The 10,904-nt window shown below is 37.1% G+C and overlaps 1 protein-coding gene across 1 annotated transcript; it reads left to right on the top strand.

Annotated features, from left to right (window-relative positions):
• Positions 1-3,652: 3,652 nt before the first annotated feature.
• Positions 3,653-9,784, top strand: LOC309841234 (olfactory receptor 8B3-like; the record flags this gene model as incomplete). The annotated part of the gene is made up of 2 exons (XM_082684161.1): positions 3,653-3,804; positions 8,827-9,784. 2 exons carry the CDS (start codon positions 3,653-3,655, stop codon positions 9,782-9,784), a joined length of 1,110 nt encoding a protein of 369 aa, XP_082540287.1.
• Between the last annotated feature and the right edge of the window lie 1,120 nt (positions 9,785-10,904).

The raw sequence follows: 10,904 nt of genomic DNA, 5'->3' as shown, positions 1-10,904 counted from the left end.
CTAGGAAGTGCTCTTCAAAACTGTAAGGTCATCAAAAACAAGGGAAGTGTGAGAAACTGTCAAAGCTGACAGGAACCTAAAGAGACATGACAAATAAGTGTAATCTGGGATCCTGAAAAGAAAGACAATTAGATAAAAGCCATTTCTAAATCAGTTATGGATTTCAATTAATAATGCCTCAATACTGGTTCATTTATTGTAAAGAATATACCATATGATTATAAAATGTTAGTATTAGGACCAACTGGGTACAGAGGGATATATGAGAACTCTGTAGTATCGTGTCAATTTTTCTATAAATAGAAAACTTTTAAAAAGGTCTAAAAATATTAAAAACATGACACAAGAACTTGGGAGATGTAGCAAAGCTTGTCCCCATAAAATAATTATAGCTACAAACATTATCTGAAATATGGTCTCCCTATATTGGGAGGCAAAAATTATTATCACCACTGATGGGAAAGCAAGACTGAGAAGTCTGTACAAACAAACCTTGTTGAACCTTATTTTTCTAGTTGCTTCTTCACAATTAGCTATCCTAGCTAAAGCCCCTTTGCCTTGTCATGTTTCCATAATTTGCTACTCTTTGTCCAACTTAGCATTGTAAGTACTTGGCTCTAAGAGGTTTCTTTTGGTCTTCACTTTTTGAAGGCTTCCATGCACATGTAAAAATAATTAAAATGTGTATGTTTTCCCCCATTAACCTGCCTTAAGTCAGTTTCATTCTTAGAACCAGCTGGAGGGCGCCTGGGTGGCTCAGTGGGTTAAGCCGCTGCCTTCGGCTCGGGTCATGATCTCAGGGTCCTGGGATCGAGTTCCGCATCGGGCTCTCTGCTCAGCAGGGAGCCTGCTTTCTCCTATCTCTCTCTCTGCCTGCCTCTCTGCCTACTTGTGATCTCTCTTTGTCAAATAAATAAAAAAAAAAAAAAAAAAAAAAGAACCACCTGGAGATCGTAAGAGGGTAGAAGAGAAATTTTTCCTCTTCAGAATACAGTTTTCATAATTTTACTACCTAATATGTACCAGGAACTTACAATTAGGTTAGTTTTATATATTTAAAAATTTATGCGGTTATTAAGGAGAACACATATTGCATGGAGCACTAGGTATGGTACATAAACAATGAATCTTGGAACACTAAAAAATATAAAATAAAATTACAATGTTAAAAAATTTATGTTTTCATACTGTTCCTGGCCTTTTGAATTTTTAATGAAAAATCATGTTTGGTATTTATTCTTTTCACATAGATGTAGTAGTAATTCACTTGCTTTCATTCTGGACTGCCAGGGTCTGTCTAGGGAGTATCTGCTCAGATCATTTGGCATTTAACTGACCCCTTCCCCCAAATCTCTTACACCTTCTCCATCGCCTTTTCTTTTGTTAGAGTAGTTTTGAATTTTTTCTTTTTTTTCCCCTTTTCTGAAACCCATGCACCTTTATTGAGACCCAGAACATGTTGCTCTGTCTATACTAAAACGGGCATTCACCTGTGAAAAAACTGTGGTAGTTGCAGACACCTGCCACATTCTAAACACTGAATAATGTCCTAAGGTTTTTCTCCTCAAAATTTGGTCAACTGAACAGCAGCTTCTGCATTAGCTGGGAGGTTATCGAGATTCAAAACCAAGTACCCCATTCCAGATTTACTGAATTAGAATCTGTTTCCCCTTTTCCCTCTTGGAACTTGCAGATTTAATTTTCTTTTTACCACCTCTGGTATTTACATTAAAAAATATATTAACTATTGTTTCTGCATGTTATAGCAGGTTAGTTCAGTGTGACATAATCCTGCAAATTAAGAATCTATTCAGTTACAAATAAGTTTTCCTTTTCTGCATCTTTATGATAATGCACTATAAGGCTTAAATTACCACTGAATTTGACAAATTAGAACATACAGGGCTTGAGTTGCTTATAAAGGAGTCAAGAGATGGTTTGGTATATCTCATGGAAAGGGTGATTATTTGATATACTTTATTATAATTCGGCTAAGGTGACATTTATGTATATGGAACAAAGGAAATGAATGAAATAGTTTTGCAATGTAAGGATAAACTCAGAGTCTCTCTACTCTTATTCTGTATTTGCACATATTAACACTGGTTATATTAAAGGTGAAAGAATGACTTTCAACTCTAGGTTAGAACCTTAGCATAAAACTCTTCTTGTAATGTGATTTGATATAACATGAACTTAGAAGGAGTGTTTCTTGTTCTTACATCACCTGAATAAGAGTTCTTAACATTTCCATAGAAAACACATGTTTTAATGAATCTCCAAGTTCCCATCATTGCTGCAGCCCAAGGAATGTCTATCTTGTGGGATATATTTCAAATTTGTCCTGAGGAATGTTTAGTTCCCTTGTAATTTTGAGGAGTCTGAATATAATATTTGGAATCCATTTTAGTAATGGTTGGGTTTTAAATTATCCCAAGAATAAAACCCATATGAGGGATTTCCCAAATATTTTTCTTGACCTCTGCTCTTTTTCTCTTTACCCTCTCTCTGATTAAGTTCACATAATGTCATGGCTTTAACCTTTACAGAAATAATTCTCCAAATCTTTTTTTTTTTTTTTTTTCATATTCTGGTCTTTTATCTTGAACTTTAGTTAGCCTTCATTAGGCTGTATACTTCTACTTGGATGTCCGGTTGGCAACTCAAGTCCACCATATTCAAAACTGAATGTATACGTTTACAATTTGTATTTGTAACTCTTTGTAACTCTTCCCGAGTTCTCTGTGTTTATAGTAACACTGTAGTTTATCCAAACACCTAAGCGAGTATCTTTGGGAATTTCTTGTCTATTTCTATCCCCTTTGTGGGAAGTCCTGAACACATAATTAGTATAATGGACAAAAACCAAACAGTGTCTACCTGGACCTTAACCTAAATGTGAAATTGGGTCCACAGGGACACTCTTCACCACTTCTCCACAGAAATGTATTGAAAAAGTTTTTACAACTCAGAACTATGGCTTCCAGAAGGGTAATCAGTCTGTACTGATGAGATAGTTTCTGTTGAAGTAGCTACATTAGGGGACACTGTAGTCAGTTTTGGGTGGTGGTGGGGCTCTAGAGTTTTGTGGTGGAGGAATTCTTCCACACAGGAAGTTGCTGAAATCTCTACCAATAGTTCCGAGATTTTTAACCCAAGCCATTGCATCCCTATTGTGTAGCTGAGAGCCAATTTGAATTCCAATGTCAAAATTTCACTGATGGGTCTCCATACTTCTTTGTAGAGACTGATGATGGCAGTGGCTGTGTTGGAAGGGGACCCAGAGAGAAAGTCCTGGCTGCTGGCACATTCAGTCTTTGTAGAGCTGGGCGATGGTGGTGACTGAGTTTCTGAAGATGTGTTACAGCTTCTGCTGCTTGTGCTCTGGCAGTGTGGTGGCTGCCACCTCCTCCTGAATTTTGGCTCCTACTTGGAGAACCAGTGCTTGGGCTTCTGCTCCTGGTTCAGGGCCTCCCCTTCCTTCTTGTGCTCCTCCATCCCCTGTGACCTTTGGCGGCTTACACAATACAGCTGTGACCATATGCTCCTCATGTGGGACCCCCTGCACGGGAGTGCTGTCATTGAGCAGCCTTGTCATGACTCCTTGTAGCCACCCAGGCCTCCAGCACACTGCAGCCCCACATTGCTGGGGATGATCCCCACCCCGGGGCTTCCCCACCTCATGGGCCCTGCTAAAGGTCACCTTGGACCTATGGACCTTCACCACCCTCACCTCCCCAGCAGAGCCATCTATCACACCCGCCATGGTGCTCCTGACCACCAGGCCCACCTGAAAGACTCAAGGTATTGTTTCTTTTTTATTACATTTTTTTGTCTTTGGTTTTTAGAAATTTGACTATTTTGTGTTTTGGTGTGGATTTCTTTGGGTGTAATCCTGTTTGAATCTGTACATTTGAGTCTTTTGCCAAATGTGGGAAATTTTGAAACTTCCCGCAAATTAAACACTCTTTTAGTGCAGTTTCTCTTCTCTTTCCAGGACTGTGGTGACATGAATATTGCATTTTTTTGTTGTTGTTGTTATAGTGCTATAGGCCTCTTAGATTCTCTTCAGTTTTTTTCCCAGTTACTTTTTTGTTTGCTCTTCAGATTGTGTAATCTTTCTTGTTCTACCTTCTAATTCATTGATTCTGGTCCATTTTGTTGTTGAGTCCATTCACAAAGTTACTAATTGGAGCTAAAATTTCCCTTTTGTTCTTCTTTGTTTCTCTTATTTCTTCGCTGACATTTTCTGTTTCTTAGCTGAGACTTTGCATTTTTTAATTTGTTTCAAGTTTGTTCATAATGTTTATTGAAACATCTTTATCATGACTTTCAGGTAAATCTAACATCTCTGACCTCTCAATGTTGGCATCTGTAATTGTCTTTTTTCATTTAATATATAGTCTTCTTGGTTCTTGGTATGACAAATGACTTTTGATTGAAACCTGCCCATTTTCATATTATATTATGAGACTCTGGGTCTTATTTTAATCTTCCTTTTAGTCTGTGGTTTTTTGTTTTGTTTCATTTGTTTTGTATTCCCCTAACACTGCCCCAGTGGGAGAAGGGAGGGATTAACTTATTACTGCAGGTTGAATTAGAAATTTATGTTCCCCTCTCAGCCTTTGTTGACATTCAAAGGAGGAAACCCTTCAATACTACTGAATGGAAATGGGAATTCTGGCTCCCCACATATTCTTCACGGATGCTGTGGTGAGGGTGGTCTCACTGATGCTGGGTAATTAACTTTCCACTAGGCCTCCTCTGACGACTTTCGTGCATGCACGCACGTGTGTGGGTGTGTTTTGTTGATAAAGTTTAACATAAACTCATGAGGGTAGACTGGTTCCCACTCTGTCTTTGCTACCATGAGTGTAAGTGGAGCCAGTTTTTTTTTTTTAATTATTATTTTAATTTTTTAGGTTGTCCCTATCCTGATCTTTTGCCTAGATAGAGGTAGCTTTTGTCTGGTCTTTATCAATTTGTCAATTTAATTTTTAAAAATATATGTGCTTATTGAAACTTTTTTTGCCAGCTTCTCCAAATTTGGCATGTAGGATGCAAAAAGTAATCCAGGGAACTGACGGTGAGCCCTCAGTTCTGTTACAAGTGTCTCTCTTCCTCTCTACCTTTAAGAAATGTCTTATGTTTGTTTTATATATATAATGTCCAGGGTTTTTAGTTGTGATAAGAGGAAGAATAAGAGAAAATATACCATCTCCACCCTCCCAGGAGCAAGAGTCCTATTTGGTTCTTTTCAAATTTTCTGCTTGTTAAAATATTTTATTTTATAATTTGTTTTAAGAATATTTGTCATTGCTCATTGAAACAGTTTTATGTTTACTGCATTAAAATTCTTGTCAAATAATTCTAACATCTGGATTATATATAGAGAGAAAAATATAGAGTAAGAAATTTTTTTCACTAATGAAATTTTTCTGTTCCTGGATCCTAGTAGGATTCTGCAATGCATTTAGTTGTTATTTCTCCTTAGTCTTCCCTGATCTCTATTTTCTCAGTCTTTGCCTTTTTAAAATGACTATAATGGTTTTGAAGAGTATAGGTAGATAAGTTGAATAATGCCCTTATTTGGGTTTATATGCTGCTTTTTGATTATTAGATTGGGTTGTACATTTTGAAAGAGTAACATAGAGTGAGGCGCCTGTCATGGTCTGTTGGATATCAATATGACTTATCGCTAGTGATGTTAACTTTGGTGAATTGCTTAAGGTGGTGTCTGTCAGGGAGAAAAATACACTGTTTTCCCCCTTTCCATACTCAGTTCTTCGGAATCAAGTCATTAAGTCTAAGGGAGAGGAATTAAGCTCTATGTCCTTGAGAGGAGTTATTCTTGAAATTCTTCTCAAAGGACATTTGTTCTTTCTCTACCATAACATAGAGCCATGGATATTGAATTTATTTTTTGGACATCATACTTAGTCAAAAAGCTAAACTCAGGGGTCCATCGACAGATGACTAGATAAAGAAGATGTGATACACACACATACACTGGAATATTACTCAACCATCAGAAAGAATGACATCTTCCATTTGCAACAACATGGATGGAACTAGAGGGTATTAAGCTAAGCCAAATAAGTTAGTCAGAGAAAGACAAACACCATATGATTTCACTCATATATGGAATTTAAAAAACAAAACAGATGAACATAGGGGATGGGAAGGAAAAATAAAATAAGATGAAAACAGAGAGGCAGGCAAACCATGAGAGAGAGTGAACTCTAGGAAACAAACAAGGTTGCTGAAGGGGAGGGGAGTGAAGGGATGGGGTAACTAGGTGATGGGCCTTAAGGAGGGCACATGATGTAATGCGCACTGGGTGTTATATGCAACTGATGAATCACTAAATTCTACCCCTGAAACTAATAATATGCTACTATATGTTAACTAAATTGAATTTAAATAATTTTAAAAAACCACAAATATTCACCAAGCAAAAAAAAAAGCTAAATTTAGAGGTTACATATTATATGATTTCATTTCTTGTTCTCTAAAGGCATCAACTGTAGAGATGGAGAACAGGTTGGTGGTTGCTGGAAGATAGATGCAGGGGAGGGGGATTGGTGTGACTATAAAGGGGTAGAATAAAGTAATAGAACTTCTGTATCCTAATTGTGATGGTCAGTACATGAATCTATACAAGGGATCAGATTGAATTGATCTATGCACAGTCACACACACACACACACACACACACCAGAAACACTCAGTACATGTAAAACCACTGAAAACTGAATAACATCTGCAGTCCTAAAGTCTAGTTATTGTACCGAACTCAGTTTCCCAGTTTTGCTTTTATACTACAGTTGTTGAAGATGTCACTGTGATAGGAATCTGGATGGAGTTCAAGGGAATCCATATATTATTTTTACAATTACCTGTGAATCTATACTCATTTAAGAAAAATTTAGATGCCTTCTCACAAGCACCAGTAGAAATTAATATATATGCTGAAATTCCAAGGTAATATTTTCTTGAAATGGGAGCCTACTAACACCTATTTTTCTTATAGATTTACTTTTTAATGTTGAAAGCAAAGACATTGAGTCAGAACAGTTTCATGGGATAACGGATTCTTAGTCTATCAAATAACTTCTCAATAAACAATTACCTGCAAACACAATAAAAAGTATCCTTTCACTATATGCCTATAAAATATGCATAAACAATGATTATTTGAAGGTTCTCAAAATATTAAAAAGAGCATAATAAATAAACATTACTGTTCAGTTCACAAGTTCTGCTAAAACAAATGTGTTACCTAGAAAGATAATTAGTGACATTTTTAAGATTATATTTATCTGCATCTTTATAAGGGACAGCAGAGGGTCCTTTCTTGTAAAACCTAGGGAATATATAATCCCTGATGGGAAATTAATATTTACTGTCACAATTAGGGTATAAACTCAGCCATTAATTTCTTCCCTGTAGAATATATCATGATAGGAAGATCTTAGGGGAGACCTATACCTAGATTTCTAATGAGGTCCAAAAGAATTATAAGCCTTATGCAAAAGCCTTGTTCTCTATGACATGGTACATCTCATGTCAGCTGTGTGGTTTCCCTTTGAACTCTCTTAGTAAATTTACAACTAGAAGTTTGATGTACTCCTCAGACCGACTCCTGGAACATTCAGTCTGGGAGATCTATGCTATTGCTCTTTTGCCTATAAATGAAGAAGATCCTGTGACTATCTGCTCAGTTTTGATATTATAAAAGTCAGTTCCTTCAGGACAGTGGAGGTGAAACTCACAAAGACTCTGCACTGAGTTCTCACAATGGAAGGAAAGTGGGTTATGCAAATTTCTATTTTTCTCTTACTCTGTTGCTGAAAAATGGTGAAAAGTATTTATTTTTAATAACAAGAAACTCAAATATGCAACTCTGACCTTACTGCCTGCATTATTCTCAGCACACCCTTCTGGTGTTGGGATCATTCTCAGTTTGGTAGCAGGAGACCTACAGCAGCTTCAAGTGACATGGTCAGAAAATAGGCACATTGGGGGAAGAAAAGTTTTGGGTTTTTTTTCTAGAAATATTTTTTTTGCTGAAATATACTATACATATGGAAAGGTTTACATGTTATAGTCAGTATACAGATTGATATATTTCCACAAATGTTACTAATTTAATCAACATTCAAATGTTTCATGCCCTCCTATAAAGCAAAGGAAACTCATCTACTTTGCTTTGTTCATTATCTTTCCAGCTAGGAGGAAACAAAGGAGGTGAATGTGTAGAAGCACCCAATGTCTAGTTAACTACAAATCTTAGGCTACCAAGGGTCTCTTCAATAAGAGTTATTAGTAATTGACTTCGTGGATTCTTGTAGTAAAGGATTTGGAAACCCTCTGAGACACTTCCTTCTAGGAAGCAAAACATCTGGATGGTTGCTACTCTAGCAGATTTTTCTCTTTTTTGATAGTCATCATGGGGGAACTGACATATGTGGTAGGGTAATGGAAACATGAGTAGGAATTACGAAGTGGAGGGTAGGATGAGTGGGAAGCAGAGATGGGGATAGCTCTCCTCTACCAAAGCTCACCAACAGGTAGCCTTTATCCTCAACTGCTCCATCCCTGTATCTTCTAGTAAAGACGGGAGCAGTTGTTTGTCACGTGCTGCTCATGAAACAAGACAGAGTGGTTTTAATGTTGAAAGGAGTATGTGCTAGTCCACTCTGACCCTGTGGAGTGAAGTTGGACTTATTTGCTGGTCTGAGTCTTCTTCTCATAGTTAAGAGTGTGTAAGGATGGGGGGAAAGCTGGGGTTTCTATTAACGGGACTTTCTTCTGTCCTCACAGATTTCCAAAGAGGACAATATTGGTTAGAAATGACTCCTCAGTGACTGAATTTCTTCTTGCTGGATTAACAGACCGCCCAGAGCTCCAGCAACCCCTCTTTTTCCTGTTTCTGATGATTTACATTGTCACCGTGGTGGGGAACCTTGGCTTGATCATTCTCATTGGTCTCGACTCTCACCTCCACACCCCCATGTACTACTTCCTCTTCAACCTATCCTTCATTGATCTCTGTTACTCTTCTGTTTTCACCCCCAAGATGCTGAAGAACTTTGTATCAAGGGAGAACATCATCTCCTATGTCGGGTGCATGGCACAGCTGTTTTTCTTTCTCTTTTTTGTCATCTCGGAATGCTACATGTTGACGTCAATGGCCTATGACGGCTATGTGGCCATCTGTCATCCATTGCTATATAGGGTCACCATGTCCCATCAGGTCTGTTGCTTGCTAACTGTTGCAGCATACATGATGGGATTTGCTGGAGCCTCTGCCCACACAGGCTGCATGCTTAGACTGACCTTCTGCCATGTCAATATCATCAACCATTACCTGTGTGACATTCTTCCTCTTCTCCAACTCTCTTGCACCAGCACCTATGTCAATGAGGTGGTAGTTCTGATAGTTGTGGGAATTAATATCACAGTACCCAGTTTTACCATCCTGATTTCTTATGTCTTTATCCTCACTAGCATTCTTCATATCAGATCTGCTCAAGGACGATCAAAAGCCTTCAGTACCTGCAGCTCTCACATCATTGCTCTTTCTCTTTTTTTTGGGTCAGCAGCATTCATGTATCTTAAATATTCTCCTGAATCTATGGACCTGGGAAAAATTTCTTCAGTTTTCTATACTAATGTGGTACCCATGCTTAATCCTCTGATCTACAGTTTGAGGAACAAGGATATCAAGGTTACACTGCAGAATGCCCTGATTAAAATATGGAGAAGAAACATGCTGTAGTTACAAGGTATAATGTAAAGGAATTTGATTTTTAAAAATTTTAGTTAGTATTTTTCAGGAAGAGGTTTTGATCATTATCTGTATTTCTGCAGATTGTGTTATCTGTGTTTTAATAGATTCCTCTTATCATTTCCCTTATGTCATTTCCCTAAGTTATCTCATTTTTTGCTTCCATATTCCTGTACCTGATAATAGTTTACTAAATAACTAATAACATCTTTATAAAAAGAACAAGTTGTACAGATTCTTTTTTATTCCTAACCTGGACAAGTATGATAAAATTCCCAAGTGTCAGAAAGTTGAAATTACAGCTTGCCCACCTAAACCCAGAAGTGTGAATTACTTTAGAAACATTCTTTTTCTTTTCCATATTGTCGCTGGTATAGGCAACAGGCTTCTATGAGATGTGTTCATTACAAACTACATATATAGCTTAAAGTATAATCAAATCCTTTTGCTCTTTTAATTTTGTTCTATCTTCTTACTAACTTTCTTTTTATTATTCTGTTCTCTCTTGTTCCCTTTGAAAATGGTCAAATCTGTATTACATAGCACCTGCATTTGGGAACCTCAGTCAGCCCAGTTCATTTAATACTGAAGTGAATACATATGACTCCACCTTTTATTGCCAAAAATAGTATTAACATAGTATGACTACAGAAATCATACATATGTATCTCAGGATCCAAATATAGGGGATGACTGGTATATCAGATATTTTGAAAAAGAGCCTAAAGTTCTCACTGTAGTCTGTTATTTATCACTTAAAAGAAAATAATGCATATTGGGAGAAACATGTTAGACATTATTTTACCTTTTTAATGATGTTTATAATGAAAAAAGGGTATATACTAATGATAATAAACTATTCCTAGCAACATTTTGTGAGCTTACTTGTCTGTGTCTTAGTCCATTTGGACTGTTATAACAAAATACTACAGAGTTGGTGGCTAATAAACAATGGAAATTTATTTCTCACAGTTCTGGAGGCTGTAAGTCCAAGATCAGGATGCCAGTACGAATGACTGTGGGTACTCTTTTAAGTCACACACCTCTTCTTATATCCTTACATAGTGGAAGGCACTAGTGATCTATATGGAGCTGTTTTTATTTTATTTTA

This window comes from Mustela nivalis (genome assembly GCF_964662115.1).
Source record: "Mustela nivalis genome assembly, chromosome: 9".
NCBI classification, from domain to species: domain Eukaryota; kingdom Metazoa; phylum Chordata; class Mammalia; order Carnivora; family Mustelidae; genus Mustela; species Mustela nivalis.
This window is presented reverse-complemented; position numbering and strand designations above follow the sequence as displayed.